At 40.0% G+C, this 23,818-nt stretch overlaps 1 protein-coding gene across 1 annotated transcript in view; it reads right to left on the bottom strand.

Moving 5' to 3' along the window:
* trpa1b (transient receptor potential cation channel, subfamily A, member 1b) overlaps nucleotides 1-23,818 on the bottom strand; it is a 218,376-nt gene that overhangs the window by 44,960 nt on the left and 149,598 nt on the right. Inside the window, exons 8-14 of the mRNA XM_059646336.1 lie at nucleotides 10,334-10,442; nucleotides 10,087-10,232; nucleotides 8,464-8,600; nucleotides 8,323-8,371; nucleotides 7,299-7,398; nucleotides 3,036-3,136; nucleotides 2,327-2,496 (exon numbers count right to left, since the gene is read on the bottom strand). Of these exons, the coding sequence (XP_059502319.1) occupies nucleotides 2,327-2,496; nucleotides 3,036-3,136; nucleotides 7,299-7,398; nucleotides 8,323-8,371; nucleotides 8,464-8,600; nucleotides 10,087-10,232; nucleotides 10,334-10,442 (812 nt within the window). The remainder of the gene's footprint in view (nucleotides 1-2,326; nucleotides 2,497-3,035; nucleotides 3,137-7,298; nucleotides 7,399-8,322; nucleotides 8,372-8,463; nucleotides 8,601-10,086; nucleotides 10,233-10,333; nucleotides 10,443-23,818) is intronic.

Here is a 23,818-nt window from a genome sequence, read left to right as displayed (position 1 = left end):
CAAGTAAAGAAGGCAAGCATTCCTGACATTTCACAGTGACTATATTCCTGAAATGTTTCATTGCTGGAAGAACTTTGGGATGTCCTCAGACAGTGAAAATGTTTAAAATTTTGAACACAAGTTCAAATCTGGAAAGTGGATAGTTGTTTTGGAAGCTGGTCATTCATTATCTGGAAATAATACTTTAGGAAAGACGTCAAGACCTTGGAGGAGGTACAAAAGCGACTTATTGGAAAGAGACTTGGAAGGAAAATATTTAAAGAGCTGAGGGAAAACAAAAAGGACCAGTAGGGAAGTTCCACCAAAGAGTGAGCTTAGCACAACAGGCAAATTAATTTGGTGTGATCTATCATTCAATGATTCACCTTTAAAAATAATGCCATCAGGTGGTCACATTATACAATTACAGGATGATAAATTAACATCAACAATTTTAACAATAGACTTAAAGGCATCAGAATTTAGATGAAAAATGTGACAAAGTATGTGAGACTATAACAGGTGCTGCAGCTTTGTAGGTAAATGTTGAATGCACATGCAAAATAGTAGGATAGATGAATAATTGCATTCCAATAGTATCTTTCATACCATCAGAATGTCCCAAGAGTTTTACAGCAAACTAATTTCCAGATTTATTGTAGGAATCCAATTCACAAACAGCCAGGTGTCAAAGCTGGCCATGAGCTAATGGTCAGATATTGTGCTGTTTTGATGATGTTGGTTGACAGAAATGTATTAGCATAGTTGACTTGGCCACCAGGAATAAAGACCCTGCTGTTACTGAAAAAAGTGCATGTTTTTCTTTGTAACCATTTAAGAGAACAGATTGGCCCTCAGGTTATTCTTTCGCCCAAAAGCCCCCAGCTCTAGTTAGTGCAGCAGTCCCTGAAGTAAGTCTAGCTCTTGTGTTCACTGCGTTGCTGTGGGACTCGAACCCATGGCCTTCAGATTCAGAGACAAGAGTTCTGCTTGTGAACCATGGAAATAGGAAGAAACCACGTTATCTCCAAGATTTCTGTTACACTGAAAAGTATAATGCAAGTAAACCAAATATAATAGAGTATGGTGTCTTGATACCTATTGCTAAATTAGCACAAATATCATTCAAAATTTATAACCCTTGACAAAATGTCAGTTTCCCTAAATTAAACATATAAACTGAGCAAACTTCACTATTGTCTTATGAAAGCTTTTCAGTCAGTCTGGTGTAATATAGCAGCATTGTCTCCTCCTACTTAATGTTTATCAAATCATTGAGTTGTACAGCACAGAAACAGACCCTTCAGTCCAACATGTCCATGCCGACCAGTTATCCTAAATTAATCTAGTCCCATTTGCCAGCATTTGGCCCATATCCTTCTCAATCCTTCCTACTCATATACCCATCCAGATGCCTTTTAAATGTTGAAACTGTACCAACCTCCACCACTACCTCTGGCAGCTCATTCCATACATGCCACACTCTGTGTGAAAAAGTTGCCCTTTAGGTCCCTTTTAAATCTTTCCCCTCTCACCTGCGACCTATGCCCTCTAGGTTTGGATTCCCCTATCCCGGGAAAAAGACCTTGTCTATTCACCCTATCCATGCCCCCCCTGATTTCATAAACCTCTACTAGGTCACCCCTCAGCTCCAATGCTCCAGGGAAAATAGCCCCAGTCTAATCAAACTCTCCCTATAGCTCAAACCCTCCAACCCCAGCAACATCCTCATAAGTCTTTTCTGCAACTTTTTAAGCTTCACAACATCCTTCCTATTGCAGGGAGACCAGAACTAAATGCCATATTCCAAAAGTGGCCTAACCAGTGTCCTGTACAGCCACATTATGACATACCAACTCCTAAACTCAATGCACAAATCATTTCAGAGATAGTAGGAACTGCAGATGCTGGAGAATCTGAGATAACAAGGTGTAGAGCTGGATGAACACAGCGGGCCAAGCAGCATCTTAGGAGCAGGAAAGCTTGACGTTTCAGGCCTAGATCCTTCTTCGGAAATGGGGGAGGGGAAGGGGGTTCTGAAATACATAGGGAGAGGTTTACTAATTTTATGATATACTTTAGTGCAATGCAGTACACACCCCCTAATCAAATAGAATCATAGAATCCCTACAGTGTGGAAGCAAGCCATTTGACACATTCAGTCTGAAGAGTATCCCACCCGGACCCACCTCCCCTCCCTACCCAATCCCTGTAACCCTGCATTTCCCATGGCTAACCCACCTAGCCTGCACATCCGCAGACATTACTTCTTTCTATTAGTTCTAAATTTATCCTGACCTCTCTTTGAGCAATTAGACAAAAGAATTGAAAATGAGAGACTTCCTACCACGCTGCAAAATGCAGTGATGATTTCTTATCTACAGTTTTCAGATAAGGAGATGCTTTTAAGCTCAGCATTTTCTCCACTGATTCTGTTAATCCCTGTTTACACACATAGTGCAGTGGAGTACAGCCATCAATATCTTGGTCGTTCAACAGCTCCTGTACTTTCTCAGACTGCAAATATACACAGAAATGTTAAAGAACAAACAAACATGTAAGCAAATTAGAACAAAATATTTTCTGAAAAGTTATGCCTCAGAAAGCTCCTATAATCCTTACTTTGCAAATCCAAAGCATTTACAGCATCTTTTCAGGTTTGACTATTCAGAGGCACTATGTAGTTCTTAAACTGCAACATGGCTTGGTAAGTTGAAAATTCTGCATGAAAACATAGAAAATCGGAGGAGGGGTAGGCCATTCAGCCCCTCAAACCTGCTCCGCCATTCAATATGATCATGCCTGATCATCATACTCAGTGCCCTGATCACATTTTCTATCCATTCCTTTTGATCACTTCAGGCTTAAGAACTATATCTAACTCCTTCTTGAAAACATGCAATGTTTTGGACTCAACAGCTTTCTGTGGCATTAGTCATAAATTCATAGATCAACCATTTGCTAATTTTTTTACACCAAGGCTGACCATATTACTTGTTAACCATAAAAGAAATCAACACAATGCCTGAAAACTATCAAGTGGAAACTTGGAGTACCTGGAGAATTTCTTCACTGAGGTTTTTTAGACCTTTGGGTTGTAGGACAGTCAGATGTAGAAAGTTACATTTTGCGCAATTCTTTATGTTGATATTCGCTCCTAAGCAAATCACAATATAAAATAGTTTATCAATTTGATAAGAGACACTGTTATGCTTTGGATCTCAAGAGGAAATGACACAGAGAAAAAAAAACACCTTATGACATGCTATACCTCGACTTCCAGTTTTTGGCAATGTTCTGCATGAAAACATTTTTGGCTTCTTTGGGAGTAAATACCAAAGTGAAGTGGCCCAAAGTTCAAACTCCAGAAAATTACTGGGAAACTGCAAATACCGATGTGTTATAGTCAGGCAGCCTACCAGATTTTAGAGAATCTTCTCAAGGGCTATTAAGGACAAATACTGATCTTCCCAACCTTGCCCCTCACCTGGGGCATGGTGACCCTCAGGTTAAACCACTACCAGTCATCATTTGAAGAAGACAGCAGTCCTATGGTTCAGTCGGAATATGACAGCTTTCCCTTTTATACTTAAGGTGTTAATAGGATCTAAGAGTTAAAATTCTACCTCCAGTCTGGTGCAGTTCCCACTTTAAAATAATTTGATACAATTGCGGAACCTTAACCTGGAGCAGTCTTTTAAGATTAACTCATTCCCAAGTTGAGTCACTGCTTCAAACAGATCATTGTAAGAATGCAAACACTTTTAATTATTTTCTACTTTTATTTTAAAAGTTGGACATACCCATAAATAGAAGTGAAACAGAAAGTCAATGATCATAGTTTGCTTGGAGTGTGGATGAAATGACATTATTTACTTGAAGTGCTGCAAAGATGTTAATGGTTTAGTAAAGTTACAGGTGCTAATTGTTGTGGACAGCCTATTCCTCTGTGATTATGGAAATTTATCTGACATTGAGACTGCTGTAAATGCTAACTTATTTCAAAGGTCCTTTTGTTCCTGGTTAGTTTTTTTTCTGCTATTGAATTTGTAAGTGTCAATTTGATTTCCAAACAAACTTTGCAGAAGAAATAATGAGATAGTATCAACAATTTCATCATTGATGTAACAGTAAGTTGATGTAAGGGTAAGGTTTAACTATGCAAGCCTGGCCCTTGAAAGGTCCTCTGCCAAATGCTTGAGGAAAGCCCATTTCAGTGAGTTGTTAAAGAACCACTGCAGCACAAGAACTAGAGGGTAAATTCATCCATTGACTTCTGACAGTGTGGAAGCAAGCCATTTGCACCATTGAGTACACACCAACCCTCTGAGGAGCAAGTCACCCAGACTCACGCCCCCTACCCTATCCCTGTAATCCCGCACTTCCCATGGCTAATCCACTTAGCCTGCACATCCCTAGACACTGCAGGCAATTTATGATGGCCAAATCCCCCCGGGTCCCCAGCACTGTGAGGCAGCAGTGCTAACTACTGTGCCACCGTACCACCCATTAATCCTGAATGCCTTCTTGGAAACCATGCTTAACCAAGTCAGAGATAGGCATTGGACCCTGTCCAACAGGTACAGTACAGAGTCATAGTAGTGAGCCTATCCCATTCATCACTTCAGCAACCACATCCCCTCCAATGTCAGGAAAATTTTAAATTAATTCTCTAGACCTAGGATGAGGAGAAATGGTTTATTAGAAGAAGAAATCTTCCCAGCTCCACATGCCAACAATGATGATGAGGTTGGAGGGCTGCTCTCCATCAAACCTTGGGCCTCTCTGTTCAGGTTTGGACTGGCCACAAAGGTTATAATAAAGTGTGGCAGTCATGACATGCATTCCACACTATGTGCCTCACCACATATCTGTACGCATCTGAGTGCAAGGTTGGTGTACCTCCTATTATTGAAATGGTGCCAGAACTTCATGTGATGTTTTGATAACCAAAGAACAGTTAATCCAAATGTAAGAAATCTATTGTAATAGTAGAACATCTGTCTCATTGATTCATAAATTTTAATGTATCTTATAAGCAGGAGTTGCATTTTGTAATTCTATGTTTAGTTTTTCTTAATAATCAGTTAACTATGAAGAAATATTCATCAGAGCAGATAATTCACCATAACATTAGCAGCTGGAATCTGTTCCTTTCAAATCACTTCTCAAACACAAAAGGAAATTACCCTTCCTTTATTTTAGGAGCAATACTGTCATGGCTATGTAGCTGCACTAGTAACCAAGAAATGTACAAATCATAGAAAATATAAGTTCAGGAGTGAGAGTTCAAATTTTACTTCCTAAATACGGAATTTAGAAATGTGAAAAAAAAAGTGAAAATGAAGCTTTAGGATTTTTCACAACAGACTCCCTTTAGTAATGTCTTTTAAGGAAGAAAACTACAAGACATAGTAAGAACTGCAGATACTGGAGTCAAAGATACCACAGTGTAGAGCTGGAGGAACACAGCAGGCCAGGCAGCATCAGAGGAGCAGAAAAGTTGACGTTTTGGGTTGGGGCCCTTCTTCAGAGTTGGGGAGGGGGAACGGACCTGGGAAATAAATAGAGAGAAGGAGTGGGCTGGGGACGGTAGGTGGGACAGTGATAGGTGAGAGCAAGTAGGCAGTGGTGGGATTGTCAGTGAGGTGGGAGGGGTGGATAGGTGGGAGAGAAGGTGGACAGGTTGTGTCTGGTCAAGGAGGCAGGGATGAGAGGGAGGGTTGGTCATGGGATGAGGATGGGGGTGGGTGGAGTGGGTGAATTCCATGTTTACGCCATTGGGCTGTAACTAGCTGTACTCGCGCACACTGTGAAGATGCAGTCACTTTTTAAGGTTATTTTGTCCTGGATTTTTTTTGAAGAGTAGTTGTAAGGCAGAGGCACAGAACTGACTCCTGAAGAGTACTTGTGTAAACAAAATAGCCTGAATGGGTGTGGCCAGACTTCACAGATCCAGATTTCTGGGTTTTGTTTTTTTTTCAGTAACATCAGGAGATTTGGGGGTCTCAAAAAAGTTGGAAGCTTCAGTGAATGTCTCTTAGCTGCTACTCTCTCTGAATCTTCTCTTGATGTTTTTTCCACCTGGACCGGAGAATTGCATGTGAGAATCTGTGCCTGAATTTGCCTTTTTGCCAAGGGGTGTGTTGATGTGATGTTACTACATTGGAAAAGTTAATTAGTAACAGTTACTGTATCGGTTACTCGGTTAAGTTTTCCCGTTGTTAAGTAATTTTAATTTCCTCTTTCTTTTGTTTGTATTTTATCCATAGTGTTTACTTAAATTGTGTTTTGCTTAACATTGAGTCGATGGGGCAGTCGCACTACTTCTGGAACACAGCACTTCATATCTACCTTTAAAATAAGAAAATGTTAGGGTCTAGGCTACATTCTTAAAATATTTTGAGGGGATCTGGTCTGGCCCATAACAACTCTGACATATATGTTCCTGCAGTCCCACACCAACACACACGATTCATAACCAATCTCTGATGTTGCCTGCAAGTTACCCAACTGCATCTAACCATAGCTAAGGAGCATTGAAGGTCATCTCCATCCAATGCAGTGCAATGGTTCGAGGAGAAATCAACTCAAAGTGGACAATAATACGAACATTGCCAATGGTACCCATAAACAACAAAACAAAAAAGTAGATCTTAAAAAGTCAATCATGTGATGTGAGCAGAGATAATGGGAACTGCAGATGCTGGAGAATCCAAGATAAAAAAGTGTGAAGCTGGATGAACACAGCAGGCCAAGCAGCATCTCAGGAGCAAAAAAGCTGGTGTTTCGGGTCTAGACCCTATCTGTTGAAGGGTCTAGGCCCAAAACGTCAGCTTTTGTGCTCCTGAGATGCTGCTTGGCCTGCTGTGGTCATCCAGCTTCACACTTTGTAATCATGTGATGTGGTTGTCACTGGCTGGGCCAGCATTTATTGTCCATCCCTAGTTGCCCTTGAGAAGGTGGTGATGAACTGCCTTAAAACTGCTGCAGCCCATGTGCTTTAGGTAAATGCTCAATGCCATTAAGGATGGAGTTCCAGGATTTTGACCCAGGGACTCTGAAGGAATGGTGAGGTCTTTCCAAGTCAGGATATTATGATGCTTGGAGGGGAAATTACAGTAGGTAGTGTCCGCATGAATGTCCTGCCCTTAGCTGTCTAGTAGTAACCATGGGTTTGGAAGGTGAAATAGAAGTAAAATTGAGTAATAGCTTAGTCAACAATCATAGCTTGATAAAATAATCCATAGAGCAACAGAGAGTCAGCACAATCGACAATGCCCTTACACATCTATATGTGAACAGTGAAGGCACCTGACCTTTCATCACCAGAAGGTTCACCGTACTCCAAGCTCTATTTGAAGCAGCCCACAGAAGAGGAGTACGGGTTTCACTGTCAGTCAGATTCATGTCTGATCCCTGTAATGTAAAAAACTGAAAATTACTTACAATTTAACAGCAGGAATTTTTTACTCACTTACAAATGTATATGCATGTTCCAGGGCTCAGACACATTACAATATGTCTCTCCTACTTGAACCAGCTCTAAAACAGCTTGAATAAAGCGGCTGGAAAGAAGGAACTTTTGATTTACAATCACTGTGATGTAGGAAGGGTGTACCATACAGCAAGTTCCCACAAACAGCAAAGTTTGAACAGCTAGGGAATCTGTTTATATAATGCTAATCACGGTCAAATATTTCTTCGCTGTTTCAAAAAATATTGCCATGAGGTTATTTAAATTTCCCTGGCAGGCCAGACTTGGTCGTTGGTTTAATCTCCCAGTCAAGGATTGGGATTACACACCAAAGGTACCACATATGTGCAAATTTTTATTGTATATAGAATCATACAGCATGGAATCAAACCTTCGGCCCTACTTGTTCATGCTGGCCAGGTTTCCTAAACTGAGCGAGTGAGGTCCAGCCTGATTTTGTTCTCAACTAATCTTGGTGCACATGCTCAAGAACAGCTTTCCACCCCAGAAGACTGAGATCGGCAATTTTTCTTGTGAAGGTGGGTCAGTGGACTCAGAACATTAACTCTGCTTTCTCTCCACAGATGCTGCCAGACCTGCTGAGTTTTTTTTCGAGCAGGTTCTGTTTCTGTGTCTGATTTCCAGCACCTGCAGTTCCTTCAGTTTTTGATCAGCAAACTTAGCACCAACGAGAGACTATATGGTCCTTCCCTGACGTTATGGCTAAGACTGTTATTGGGTAAATGTATTCCGATATTAGAGGTGCTTCCTATCTGATAAAAAAAAGCTATCATCTGGTCATTTATACCAAATATTCCATGCGGTATAGGACTGATCAAATTTAACATGCATAAATGTATGAATACCTGTTCAATTAAATATTCCACTAGTTCTGAGTTGTCATATGTTGCAGCCCTGTATGTGAAAATTACACATTATACATTAAACATTAACATTGAAAATAGAGTTAAATTCTTTTTACTGAAAACTGTTTAAAAGAAACTTACTTGTGTAATGGTGTTTGTTTAATGCCATCGAGAAGACAAAGAATATTGTTTTCTCCCTCATATTCAGACAGCATGTGTTTGACTGCCTCTACTGCCCCCTGCAGGCAGGCAAAATGAAGGGCAGTAGACTTATCCTTCTGTCAATTATAAACAAAAGCGAATGTTTACAGGCATGGCGACTCTAAAGCGAACAAGCTATAAAAACTCTAAGCCTAGAAATCATTGTTTGAAATAATTGTGGACATTAAGAGCTGAATTTACTCCCAACCCTTATGGCGCTGGAACAAGCCAAACTCAAGTGAAGCGAGGAAACTTGGATACAAATTGGGAACCTTGCCTCCAGTCTGTTAAAAGTTGTGCTCCTCTGAAATTTCCTTTCTTCTTTCTCTGCACCCCCCAAAGGAACAGCAGACTTTTATTTACTCATTCACAGGATGAAGGCATCACTAGATAGGCCAGTATTTATTGCCAACCCCTAATTGCCCAGAGGACAGTTAAGAGTCAACCACATTGCTGTGGGCCAGGAGCCACATGTCGGCCAGATCAGATAAGGATAGCAGTTTCCTTCCCTAAAGGACATTAATGAGCCAGCTGGGATTTTCCAACCATTGGCAATGGATCCATGGTCTTCATTCAGACTCTTAATTCAAATTTTTTTTATTACCTGGGATATTATCCCAGAACAATACCTGGGTGTCTGGATTGACAGTGTAGCAATAATATCACTAGGCCATCACCTTCCCTTACAGTACCTTTCCTTCTCCCTGAATCTTTCCTGGGACCAACACACATCACATTGGCCTGGAATTTCCTTAGTGTTGTTCTTGTCCAGCAGATATAGCATTGACAGCAGTACAACATAAACTCTGTTGTGAAGGAGGGTCACTAGACTCGCAATGTTAACTCTGTTTCTCGCTTCACAGAAATACTGCGTTTCTCCAGCAATTTCTGTTTTTGGTACAGCATAAACTTTGTGTAGGTGTGAAAGAGGAGTTTCGGACACAGTCCCAGCAAAGTTATAATCAGAGGCAAGAGCAAATAGCAAGAAAAATCAGTTTTTAACCTTGAACTTTAGATTATTCTCACATGGCATATCAAATCTTTTAGAATATTTTAACTGTCCTAGTCTTCCCTTCCTCTATGATTGTCACACTTCACATCTTAGTTTGGGGATAACATAATCACTAATTATGATTTGCATTGTGATCGCTGACTCTTTTAAATGTTAATGATTGCATTTTTAAAATAAAGTCGAATTCAGCGTCAGTAAGCAATAACGGCTAACCAGCACTTCCTGCTAAAATGATTGTTTGACAACCAGCCAGTTCAAACCTAAAGCAACATCCTTTTTTTGTATATAATAAAATGTGAGGCTGGATGAACACAGCAGGCCAAGCAGCATCTCAGGAGCATGCTGCTTGGCCTGCTGTGTTCATCCAGCCTCACATTTTATTATCTTGGAATCTCCAGCATCTGCAGTTCCCATTATCTCTGATCCTTTTTTTGCAGTTGGTGACTGATTGCTAGCTCGATGGCAAAATATTCTGTCCTTACTTCAGATTTTCTAAAAACTCAGTTCCTCTTTCTTTTCTTTTGTCATGTTAACACTCCATAAACACATACCTCTGGTAAATCAATTTTTGCTCCATTGTCAATGCAGATTTTAATTGTCTCAATTTTTCCCCCAAGTAAAGCCAGATGAAGAGGAGCATGGAGTCCTTCATCAAGGTAATTTATATGTTTTTCACGAGAGTTGCCCAATTCCTCACCTTGAAAAAAACAAATACTGTGTGATACACTGCTCGTAAAGCAAACAAAGCCAAATGAACAGATATCTCTTCACTCAACAATATTTTGATTTATAACTAACCTTTCTGTAGTAACAATTCCAATGTTTTCTCTGCACCTGAAAATGCAGCTTCATGGATAGGGAAACGTCCCAGGCTATTCCTTTTGCATAGTAATCCTCCATGTTTCAACTAAAAACAGTCAATCGAAGAAGAACATTAATCTAGCAGAGTTTGTAAGATAACAGAACACTGTTCATTCTTGTAAGGAAAAAAGGAGTCTTTTTGGTACATTTCACAAAGTACCATGCAACAATGAACTTTAAATTGCTTAAAGAAATGTAACCAACTTAATCCAAAATAATATCATATATTGCTGCTTTTTAATGTCAAAAATATACTTTATTCATAAAAAACTTCAAGAAAACAGTTCAGTTCTGAGCAGAAATAAAAACAGAAGTTGCTGCAAAGCCTCAGCAGATCTGGGCAGCATCTATGAAGAAAAAAAAAATCAGAGTTAACATTACGGGTCTGGTGACCCTTCCCCAGAACGAGCAGTCATTCTGTGATAGAGATAATGGGAACTGCAGATGCTGGAGAATCCAAGATAATAAAGTGTGAAGCTGGATGAACACAGCAGGCCAATCCTGAGATGCTGCTTGGCCTGCTGTGTTCATCCAGCTTCACACTTTATTACCGAACAGTCATTCTGTGCAGTCTTTACATACAGCGAAACAACCCAACATTGGATTTTGACTTTCCCAATTGTTTTAACAAACCCAAAGCCTTTTCTTACTTATGTAAGATATTATTTCCAGTTAAGGCACTGAGAAGGTCTGATAACTGAATGGACCACCATTTAACTTTGACAAAAAGACTCAGGTAGTGGTCTTTCCCCGCTGCACCTTGGTAACACCTGCCTCAAGCTTTTTTAAGATGCTGCTTGGCCTGCTGTGTTCATCCAGCTCTACGCGTTGTTACCTCAGATTCTCCAGCATCTGCAGTTTCTATTATCTCTGATACAAATACAGTTCAGTTCCATACGGTAGCATATCAAGGAAACAAACAAACATTGGAGTTTGACTCTATCTAAATGAACCAAAGACATCCCTTACATATATAAAACGATATTTACATGCATTTGAGGCACTAGGAGGGCCCAGTAATTGAATGGATCTCTATTTAACTTCAACAGGAAGACCTTAGGCATTGGTCTTTCCCCACTGGAATGTATTGCTGCAGTTTGTGACTACTACTGCCAGGAGATCTCAACTGTCTCATGTAATCTTCACACATCTTCTTTGGGTAGTTTGCAACCACTCTGACATCCTTTCCAAATATTTTCTTTCATAGAAAACCCATTGTTTACTTGCGACCGATCATCAGCAAATATAATTAATCATTTTTTGCTGTGTTTGTTTGTTGAATCAAATTTGTATCATATAAAGTAACCTAGTTAGCACCTATAGAAGTATAGCAACAGGAAGAGGCCATTCAGCTTCATGAATCTTCTGTCATTCAGTTGCCACATGCTTGATCAATACGTCAACAACCATTTACCTGCCTTTTCTACAAATCTCTTAACACCTTGCCTAACTAAAATTAACAATCTTCAGCCTTTCTGGTGAGAGAATTCCCAATGTCTTGGGCTTTCTTTTGACGAATCTGATCTTGCAATACAGCAATTATGGTGATTTAAAAAGCAGAGTTCATTGTTTTAAGAAATCCGTTTGTCACTTCTAGCAGATGTGATGGACCAAGGTTTGCACTGGCGACAATAACCTGTCAGCATTGGCTGCCATTACCTTCCGTGAAACTGATCACACTTGTGGATGGCAGTCAGCTGAATGGAGAAATCCTGATGGTACAGTCAGCTCTGGCTGCAGTTGTGACTCTGGCTTTAGGCAACAATCATTAAATCAGAGACAGTTTCAACTTTCTAGGAGACCATAAGAATTGAAATAGGAGTAGGCCATTTGGCCCCTCATGGCTGCTCTGCTTTTCAATAGGATCATGCATGCATATACAGAACAGCTCCATGCCCACAGCTCTCTGCGGAAAATAGTTCCAAAGACTCTCAATCTTCTGAGAGAAGAAATTCCACCTCATCTTTCATTCAAGCTTCAAGCATTTCAGCATTTTTCCTGTCAAGCATTTAAGATGTTTATATGTTTCAATGAAATCATCTGTCATTCTTCTAAATTTCCATGAGTAAAGTCCTAACCTGTTTAACGTTTGCTCACAAGCAATGGGGATCAATCTAGTGAGTCTGTCTGAATTGTTGCCAATGAAATAATATATCTTCTTAAATAAGGGGTCCAAAACTGCTCACAGTACTCCAGATGTGATCTCACTAACACCTCGTAGAGTTGAAGTAAGACTGTCTTGCTCTTATACACCAACTCCTTTGAAATACAGGTCAACATCCCATTAGCCTTCCTGATTCCCAGCTGCACCTGTTTGCTAGCTTTCTGTGTTTCCTGTAAAAGTACCTCCAAGTCCCTTTGTGTTGCAGCTTTCTTCAGTTTCTCTTCATTTAAATAACACTCTGTCTTTTTGTTCTCCCTTCCAAAATGAACAACTTCACATTTTCCTGCTTTAAACTCCACTGGCCAACTTCTTGCCAACTTACTTAACCTGTCAATATTTCTCTGTATCATTGATAATGGGAACTGCAGATGCTGAAGAATCCAAGATAATAAAATGTGAGGCTGGATGAACACAGCAGGCCCAGCAGCATCTCAGGAGCACCCTCTCTGATGAAGGGTCTAGGCCCAAAACGTCAGCTTTTGTGCTCCTGAGATGTTGCTGGGCCTGCTGTGTTCATCCAGCCTCGCATTTTATTATCCAATATTTCTCTGTAAACTGTTTATATCTGTCTCACAAACTGCCTTTCCTCCCAATTTTTGTGTTGTTTGCAAATTTGGCTACAATAAATGCACTTCCTTCCTACAACTTATCCTATCCCCACAATAATTTGAAATCTGTTTAAAATGTTACACGCTGTTTAATCAGTTTTGAAGGCAGTGTAGCTATTAGAATTTGACGAATAACAGAACTGAACCCCAAAACCTTTTTTTTTATAATCAGGAATACACTTAAATGATTAAATTACATGATTTTAAGCTAAGTCTTCTGAATTTTTCATCTTATTTCACCTTCTACCTTCAGTCCAGGTCTATACTCCACGTTTAATTTGCACTAGGTGGGCACTTCTTTCAGTGGTGTTATTTTAGTGACATTTACTTCCTGTACATATTTCAGTAAAATTTCTTTAATGTGAGTGATTGTTTGTACAGCTTGACAACATCCCAGCAGTTCTACACTGTGACTGTTCAGTAAATAATACTACATTGAGCTGCAATGCCACTACATAGTGACAGAAGGGTAAGTATTATTTGAGAGATCAGCAAGACATACGTTGCAGTCACTGAAGATTACTGATATGTCAGTTGAGCTTTTCTCATTTCATGCTTTCTCCAATTCTTCTTATAAACTGCCAGGGTAAACCACAGCACTTTTTTCTGAAGTAGCACACAGATCAGATCAGCAGCAAGATACTATGCAAATGTTTTCACTTAACAACAGCGGCAGCTACCTGGCAATGTGGAATATTGTCCAAGTCATATCCTTGGCACAAGAAGCCCAACCTGACTAAATACCACCCTATCAGTGTACTCTCAATCATGTGCAAAGTAATGGAAGGCATCATCAAGCAGCATGTGCATAAGAACAACCTGCTCAATGATACCGACTTTGGGTTCTGCCAGGACCATGCAGCAGCTCCTGACCTAGATAGAGCTCTTAAAGATAGAGGAATCAAGGGTTATAGGGCAGGAACAGGATACTGAATGTTGCTGATCAGCCATGATCATAATGAATGGTGGTGCTGGTTTGAAGGGCCGAACGGCCTACTCCAGCACCTATTGTCTATTGTCTATTGACCTCATTGCAGCTTTAGTCCAAGCATGGATGAAACAACTAAATTCAAGAGGTGAGGTGAGAGTACTGCCCTTGATATTAAGGTTGCATTTGACTGAGTGAGGAAGGAACCGTGGAAAAACCAGAGTCGGAGGGAAACTCTCTCCTGTTGAAGTCCTCCCTGGTACAAAGGAAGATGGCTGTGGTTGTTGGAGGTCAGTCATCTCAGCTCCAGGACATCTCTGCAAGAGCTCCTCGGGTAGTGTCCTAGGCCCAACCATCTTCAGCAGCTTCATCAATTACCTTTCCTCCATCATAGGGTTCAAAACAGAGATTTTTGTTGATGGCTGCCAATGTTCAGTACCACTTACATCACTTCAGAAACTGTGCCCATACACAGCAAGACCAGGACAAGATCCACTCTTGGGCTTATAGGGGACAAATTGCATTTATGCTGAACAATTGCCTAACAATTAACATCTTCAACAAGAGAGATTCAAGCCAATGCCCTTTCACATTCAAAGGCTTTATCAGCACCGAATCCCACACTGTCAACATCCCAGGGGTTACCATTTACAGAAACTGATCTGAATTAACGTTATAAATTTTGTGACTAAATGAGGAGGTCAGAGGCTGGGAATTTATAAACTTATACGTAACTCAACTCCTGACTCCCCAAGGTCTGTCCTCTCTCTGCAAGGCACAAGTCAAAAGTGTGATGGAATACTCTCTACTTGCCTGGATAAGTGCAGCTCCAACAACACTCAAGAAACTTGACAGCAGAGGAAACAAAAACTTGATCATTCACCCATGAAAAGATCTAGCTCAGTTGAACTTTATAACAGAAAGGCAGCCTGAAGATTTGCAGTAGATTGCCGCTGGTGGAAAAAATCTACAATAGTTCTCACAGAGCAGTGTAGCTGAAAGCAGTCAACAGAGTTCACTCAGAACGAGGACAGTTGGATCTGCTGGAAACTTGAACAATGAATTGAAGCATCCACAATTGTGAGAAAAGGCAGAAGGTCAACAGCCAAAAACTAATCGAAGTATCTCCATCAAATCCTATGAAGGATAGCAGTAACATGAGAAGAATTAGAGGAAATTTTACATGATTGCAGAATACCTTTTCTATTAGTCTTAGAAAGGTTAGAAAGATTTTGTAAGGTAAGTGAATTCTTGGGGAGAGTTTAAAAATAGAACAAGAGTCGTACCATATTTTCACAAACTTTGGTGTAAAGTTAATTGTGCTTGCTTTGTTAAATTTCTCTTTATAAATACAGTAAGTATGATTTTGCTTAAATACATGAAAACCTTTGGTACAGCTCTGCTACTAATTACTTGTTTTGGATTTCTCTTTGAATATTTGGTGTAAAGTTAATAGTGCTCTCCAACAATTTCTGTTTTTTGTTTGTTTCAGGCTTTGTTTCATATGTTTTTTCAGAACAGCCACATAGGGATAATACATAACATGAATAAATATTAAAATTGTTGTTTCAGTCACTTTGTGAAGTGCATTAGAAAGCTGGCTTAAACCCACTGACCATTTCTTCCATGTAACCTCTTCAATGACAAAACATCATAACCCTAGCCATATCAACAATTGCCAGTTATAAAGCTCTCTTCGTGTTTATTAATGCTAAAATAAGCTAAATGACATGAAATTAAAGGCATTTATAAAAGGCATTTCTAGAACTGTGGATGCCTGGATTCATGGGGGCAGCATGATAGCTTGGTGGCTAGCATTGCTGCCTCACAGCACCAGTGACCTGGGTTTGATTCCAGCCTCAGGCAACTGTCTGTGTGGAGTCTCCACATTCCCCAAGTCTGCACAGGTTTATTTGGGTGCTCCGGGTCCTCCGGTTTCCTCCCACAGTCCAAAGATGTGCAGGTTAAATGGATTGGCAATGCTAAATTGTCTATAGTGTCCAGGGATGTATAGGCTTGGTGGATTAGCCATGGTAAATTCAGGGTCACAGGGATAGGGTGGGGTTGTGGGTCTGAGTGGGATGGTCTTTGGAGGGTCAGTGTGGATTCAGTGGGCCAAACGGCCTCCTTCCGTAGGATTCTATGACTCATTGTTCAGATTTCCAGTAGATCCCACTATCTTCCACAGTTTTCAAAGCTGACTCTGTTGACTGTTTCCAGCTCCAGAAATTTCTGGAGAAACTCAGCAAGTCTGGCAGCATCTGTGAAGAGAAAACAGCTAACATTTCGAGTCCAGTGACCCTTTCAGGAATTTCAGTTTGAGTTTGCAGCAGATACAATTATGTGACTGGACTTAACAGTAACCTTCTAGAGCTTTCTCAGAAGCCAAAATCAGCCAGATAATAAATTCCTCCTGATTGGTTTGGAATGCAAACTATTGCTTTATAACTTTCCCTAAAGACAAAAGGGTCCCCAAAGACAAATATACATAACGGGATTGCAAATTACACCTCTCACACAAAACTTACACATATCCCATTTTAAAAAGTCTTAATTACTTCCCATTTTATCTCTGTCATGGGCTATAGGCAGGTGGTCATCTGAAATACAAGTCTTTGTCTGAATAATAACTAGCCCCTCACCCCACATCCCCTCCCCTGAGAAGACATGGTCACATGATATCCCCATTACTGCAACAACTGACTTGAAACCATCCAGTTTGGAAATGGCAGGCAGTTGAGAGATCAGCAGTGCTCTATATAATACCTACTGATAATATCAAAACCTCGAACCACAGCAGAAGTTTCTGGAAATGTTCAGCAGGTGTGGCAATGTCTGTGAAGAGATATCACAATTAATGTTTTGGGTCCAGTCACCCTTCCTCAGAACATTCTCAGAATTGCATTAATACTGATTTTCTTTAAAGATGCTGCCAGACCTGCTGAGCTTTTCCAGTAACTTCTGTTTTGGTTTTTCATTTACAGCATCCACAGTTTTTATTCAGTTCAAAACCTCAAACTGAAGTCTACAAAGGAAAAGCTTCTGGCCTGTAAAACACAGGCAGAAACCTGTAACTGTGATTTCTCCAAGTAAAAACCGCTTTCCTTCAAAACAGTGAAGCAGAAGTTACATTTCAGTGAGAATAAAATCTTTAGACAATCTCAATTCTTTAAAAAAAATCGGAATAATAATTACAACTCCTGCAGTGTTGGCCAGTCAATCATCTGCATTCCTGAAGTATTCCCAGACTGTCAATTCCAGCCTTAGATGAAGACTCCATATGAAGAGCAAGGACATTGATAAACTGGTATATCGGGTTGCTTTGTCATTAAGATTTAGTGAATTGAATGATCTCTCTATGCTTTTCGACTCTCTCTCACCTGGTGTATGTTTGTGAGCGTGCTTGTTTTGCAAACTATACCTCCCTGCAGCATCCTAGTATGTTGAATAAAGCATACTTCCAGTTTAATTACTAAATAGAAAGCAAAAATCAAAGAACTATGGATTCTGGAACTCAATAACAAAAACAGAAATTGCGGAAGAAACTCAAAAGGTCTGTCAGCATCTGTGGAGAGAGAACAGAGTGAATGCTTTGGGACCAGTTCTGTAGAAGGATCAGTGGACCCGAAATGTTAAATGTTTTCTCCCCACTGTTGCTGCCAGACAGCTGAGTTTCTCCAGCAATTTCTGTTTTTGTAACAATTAAATAGTCGTGTTACAGTACTTATAAAATCAAAATCCACAAATAGAGGGACCGGGGAAGAATTCCTCCATTTCTTACAAAAGAATGAAATAAATCAAATTCTACTATGAACAGATAGTGACCATAAGCAGCAAAATTCATTTTCAAGATTACAATCTCTCTGTAAAACGTAATTTCTCCAGTCTAAATCTTTCCCAATTGCACGTAATCTGAACAGTAGAATATTATACTCTGTATGTAGGCTTCCAATACTATCTTTCTGTTTAGATAACCATGTTAAATTCCTGGTAAGTTTTCTGCCAGTCATAGCAAATCAACTGAATAAGAACTGAAATGTCTGAAACTGCAGTAAAGGGCAACAGATGTCCTTTATAGAGAAAGGTTGCATTTTACAAACAAACATTGAGAGTAGATTTACAATTTTAATAAATGCCATCCAGAATTTACAGACACAATAACAGAGATGTTACTGCATCAACCTTGACAAATCTGTGTGCATGAATTGAACTTGAGCATGAGGAGCATTATATCAATATTTACTGACAGCATAAAGTTTAGAAAGTTGGGAATCAGTGAAACATACGATAAAAGGCATCAGGCAAGTGAAGGTAAGTAGAACCGGCAGCCGAGGGCAAAGAAGTGTTTTGCGAGAAAAGCAAGCAATTCCAGACATTGGTGTGTTTGTGTGTCTCGTAGGTGTTCAAGTGGAATTGCTGGTATGAGCATTAAAGGTATTTTTTTTTAAATATTTAGGTTCATAAGTAACAGCAATGAGGCCAAGTCCAAAGAGATAATTACTAATTGCTACAAAGCTATGGCAGTTCATGGTTAGAGTTCTGTGGCATTTTCTGCACTTTGTGCTTTAAAGACCCAGAATAAATTGGCATTGTGGCTCACTGATTAGCACTGCTGCCACATAATGCCAGGGACCTGGGTTCGATTCGACCCTCAGGTGACTGTCTGAGAGAAGCTTTCACATTCTGCCTTTCCAGGGTTTCTTCCGGGTGCTGTGGTTTCCTCCCGCAGCCCAAAGACGTGCGGGTTAGGTGGATTGGCCATGGGAAATGTAGGGTCGCAGGGATGGGGTAAAAGGGTGGTTCTGGGTGGGATACTCTTCGGATAGTTGACTCAATGGGCTGAATGACCTGCTTCCACACCGCAAGAAGCCTACAGTTCTGTAAGTGTTGGACATAACAGTCATTCAGGGAATCTTAAGACAACGAGGCTATTTTTGCTGGTTAAAAAAATCTAGGAAAAGATTTAATGCAGAGTTTGTCAGACTATCATTATGAACTTATCATTATATCCAAGATGGCAGCACCAGCTGGTAAGAAGCATTCGGGCTCCTCGGCCATTCCACTCCAGGCATCTGCTTCCTCCCTTCTTTCCTTCCCCTTTTTTATCTTCCTTTTGTTTCTTTTTGCCTTTTCTTTATCTTCTTCCTGTCAACAGCAGAGAAGTGTTTGACATTGCGGAGGGGAGCGACCTGAGTGGGACTTTTGGCTAGGCAGTGGTCTAGCCCAGTGGCACAGCCAAGGACTCCTGGTGGTGGTAGGCTTGGAGCCAGGATCTCCTGGTTGCAGGGTAAGTCTGTGCCTGATAATGAAGAGAAGGCACCTGAAGAGTGGCAACTCCGATGGAGGTGGACCTCGACCAGTGTTGTTGGTTCAGGGCTCGGAACTCACAGTGGACACAGTGGAAACAGTGGAGCTAAGATGGGCTTTCTTTTAGCTTTGCCTTTTTATTCTCTTTATTCTTGAATTATTTGAATGGTGCCAGTTTGTGATAGCAGTTGATGCTTTTCACTGTATTTTACTGTGTTAGTTGTTGTAGAGTGCAATTGACAATAAATCATCATTCATCTTTGAGGATCTCAAAGCATATGAGAGCTAGACGTGAGAATGTTGTGATGATTAACATTTATTGTCTACTAAAAATATACATACGCCTGGTGGAATAAAACCTAGTAGGTCCCTTCTCCAACAGAGCTCAATCCCATGTGAACTGAAATGACTACATAGCTCCATTCACACTTGTTCAGTAGCTATTGTCAGAATATTGATATAATTAACCCATTACTCTGCAGGATTTTATTTTAGAGATATACAACATTCTGGAATCGTTAACATAGAAGACTACCTTTTTAGTTTTGAACAACCAGGGTCGTCAACTTAAAATAGTCACAAGAAGCAGAAGGAGGTTCAGCGAACTTTATCCAGCCGAAAGACTAGAACAGTGAATGATCTGTCACAAGGAGTTATAAGTGCACAGACCACAGAATATTTTAAAGGAAAGTTGCATTAATATTGTATGCAGGAAAAAGTTGAAGGGGAAGAAGCAGAATAGTGGTGTTCACATTAAATCCTTCTGACAAAGAGCACATTTCTCATTAAAGGTTAAGTCATAGTTCAAAAGGACCACAAGTCTGCTCTGTTACTAGAGAGAAAGATATACTGGAGATGAGTTTAACCTGAAGGCCACCACGGCTCAAAAGAAGGGTAAGGGAGAAAAAGTGGGACTTCCGTAGCAAACTCAGCCAGTATAGGAATTTCACCCACACTGTTGGCATCACTGCACTGCAAACCAGCCCTCCAGCCAGCTGAACAAACTAATCCCAATTTATCATGTACAATTTTGAAGGCTACATTAGGGAAAATATATAAAAATACTTAATGTGGTAAGACACAGATTTATTAGCATGGTTCCTGATATGAGAGCTGACACACAGAAACTTTAAAAGTCAGGAGCTTTGCTATACTACAGCGAAACCTTCCTCTGAAAGTAAACGACAACTAGATAGATTCCTTTAAAGTTATAGTGCATTAAAGAGGATTGCGATTACTTGACTGCTGACAGATCATTTTCACAGGAAGATAAAATAGTCACAATTTTCATTAATCTCACAAAGAATTAATGAAAGCAGTAGTAACAATCTTTACATAGAAAATGGTTCAAACATGCAATTACCAGACACAATCAATACTAAAGCAAAGTCCATAAATTCATTTCACAAGTCATTGGGTTAGATCTTTTCCTTCCTCTATTCATTCACAGCATGAGGGCATCGCTGGCTAGACAGCATTTATTGCTCATTCCTAATTGCCCAGATGGCAGTTAAGAGTCAACCACATTGCTGTGGGTCTGGAGTCACATGTAGGTCAGACCAAGTAAGGATGGCAGTTTCCTTCCCTATAGCACATTAGTGAACCAGGTGGGGATTTCCTGACAGTTAATGATGGACAATGGACAATGGATTCATGGTCATCATTAGATTCTTAATTCCAGATATTTATTGAATTCAAATCCCATTATGTACCATGGCAGGATTCAAACCTGGGTCCTCACAATGTTGTCTAGTCGCTGGATTAACAGTCCAGCAATAATAGCACTAGACCATCACCTCCCCTAATTGCTGGTTGGGATTAAAAAAGCATAAAGTAAATGGGAATTGAGCGGCAGTGTGGAAAAACAGACTTGAGGCTATTACAAATGTTCACTTCATATCATAGGTTTAAATATAAAAAAGATAAAACAAATTTTTTGCTCACAGAATTTGCATGTTAGAAATTAAGATTAAAAAGTTTCTTCAAGGCGAGAATCACGAGACATTTTTTATAGTGGGTGTTTCAAAGTTTTATCAGACCATCACTTAGTATAAAATTACAATAAAAAGACATTTAGAATGCACCTAGCCTTGGCAATGCAATAGATTCTTGTAAGTTGCAAAGAGGATATTAGAGAGAGTCATTCAAATTGCGAATTACAGAATTTGGAAAGCTGGATTGCCTCAGTTTAAAAAACAATACATGAATCCAGCCCCACAGCTATGGACTAATCAACACTCACAGTTGGAAACATTATTCATCAGACTAAAATACACAGTTTTACAACTTGAAATTGTATAGGATTGATTGCACAGACATTTTAACGTGCAGAATTCCAACAATTGACTCCAAGGAAAACATCCTCAGAGAGGAGGTCTGACTAAGGGAGGACAAAGGGAGAAGTATATACAGAAGTCCAAATACTGTTCTATTGAAGGAAAGGCAGGCAGTGCCAAATCCAAATAGTAAATTAGAAACCTTCTCTCTCCCTCTCAAGATTCACAATTCCGAGGAACATTCCTGCACAGAGATACATCACACATTCAAATTCATAGCCATTGAGTCATAGAGTCATACAGCATAGAAGCAGACCCTTCAGCCCAAACAGTTCACATCGACCATAAAACAGAATGTGATGTTTGTCCTTAAACTTCTCTTTTTCCGACTTATGGTTATACTGTGTATAGTTGTAATGTAACTTTTTTCTTTATTTCTCTGTAACTAAGGATTGTACTGAGGCACTCTGTACCTAAGGTGGTGCTGGAAGTGGTGACCTAAGCTTTTCACTGTACTCATTTGAATACATGTGACAATAAAGCAAAGTCAATTTGATTAATGACTAAAATAACATCACCTTCTAGCTCAAGAGTCAGCAGCAGACCTTCCCTCAAATGATAGAGTTCCTACATCACAGAAGGGCAATTTAGCCCATCATGTTTATGCAGACTTTTCAAATAAGCAATTTGTCTGGTGCCATTCACCTGATTTCTCCCCATATCCCCGCATATTGTCGAGATCAACTATGGATGAGAATAAATGCAGGCCCACCCTTCAACACCCACATTCCAGTTTCAGATAACAATTTATTTCCACCTCAAACACTTCCAGTGAACTTCCACTAGATTTCAGGCAGTTCATTCCATGTCAGAGCCATTCACAATTTGAAAATGTTTCTCTCCATTGCTTCTTTCCCCAATTTCCTGAAAGCCATGCCTTCTTGTTCTCAATCCTTTCAGGAGTGGAGCATATTTATCTCTGTCTACATGCTCCAAACCCCTCATGATTTGGAAAACATCAATCAATCTGCTCCCTAGCATCTCCAAAGAAAACAGCCCCAACTTCTTCAATGTATTCACATTCTTTGGTTCAATCTTCACAAAAGAGATTAGCAATAACCTGCAGAAATTTGAGAGGGCAGGACTGAAGGAAGTCCAAAACAGTAAGAAAATGGTGCTGGAGAAATTAATAGGACCAGAAGCTGGAACACCCATAGGGCCAGATAAACTGCACCTCAGGATACTAAGGGAAATAGCCCTGGATCTATTGTATTGGTGATTATATTCCAAAATTCTACAGACCCTTGAACAATTCCTACAATTTGGAGGATAAAAAAATGCAATCTCACCATTTAAAAAGGAAGGGAGAAAATAAAACAAAGAATTACAGAACAATCAGCCTACCATCAGTAGTGAGGTAAATGTTAGATTAAGGGTTGGGAATGAGGAGTGGGGGAGATGGGAGGGATGAGACAATAAGAACAGCAAGGTAACTCGTGGCAGGGCCATCTTCTCCCTGATACTGTGTCTCTCAATCACGTACTAAGGCCTTTTTTTTCAACCTCAAGATAGGTAGCAGGATTTGGTAAAATTCCAGGCTTAGTATTAGTGCTTGGAAGGAAAGTAGCAGGAAAAGTGGGATTTTCATCCTTGTGTTTTGGAAGGGGTTTAAGGTGCTAACACAAAACAGGCAGTTGACCCAGTTTTAGAAGCCACTACAGGGCTGGATAAAAGGTTTTGCTCTGTGGAACCTCATCCCAGTCAGAATAGAAACTGAATTTGTTTACAGCCCTCACAACTCACTTTCCTTCAGCCCCCAGTGCTCAACACATGCCTGATCCATGCAACGTCATACACCCAGACAAACCCCATAATCCCAAATGCTTCCATGTCAATTCATCTGCCAGATATTGCATAAAAACAATGAATCCTCAAATGATCGAACAAAATACATATATATTTCTTTATAAAGTTTTTAAAAGGGGTCATTTATTAAAAACTTCCTATGATACATAAAATTCCTTTCTAATATAGCACACTAAAAGTGTTAATTCTACAGACCCTTTAAAGATTCAACAGCTGAAACTGCAAGTACATGAAACATTGTGATATTGATAGCAGAGGTCAGCCAGAGCTGGC

Source organism: Stegostoma tigrinum, chromosome 5 (assembly GCF_030684315.1).
Source record: "Stegostoma tigrinum isolate sSteTig4 chromosome 5, sSteTig4.hap1, whole genome shotgun sequence".
NCBI classification, from domain to species: domain Eukaryota; kingdom Metazoa; phylum Chordata; class Chondrichthyes; order Orectolobiformes; family Stegostomatidae; genus Stegostoma; species Stegostoma tigrinum.
Note: the sequence above shows the minus strand (reverse complement) of the source record. Positions and strands in the feature narration are given on the sequence as shown.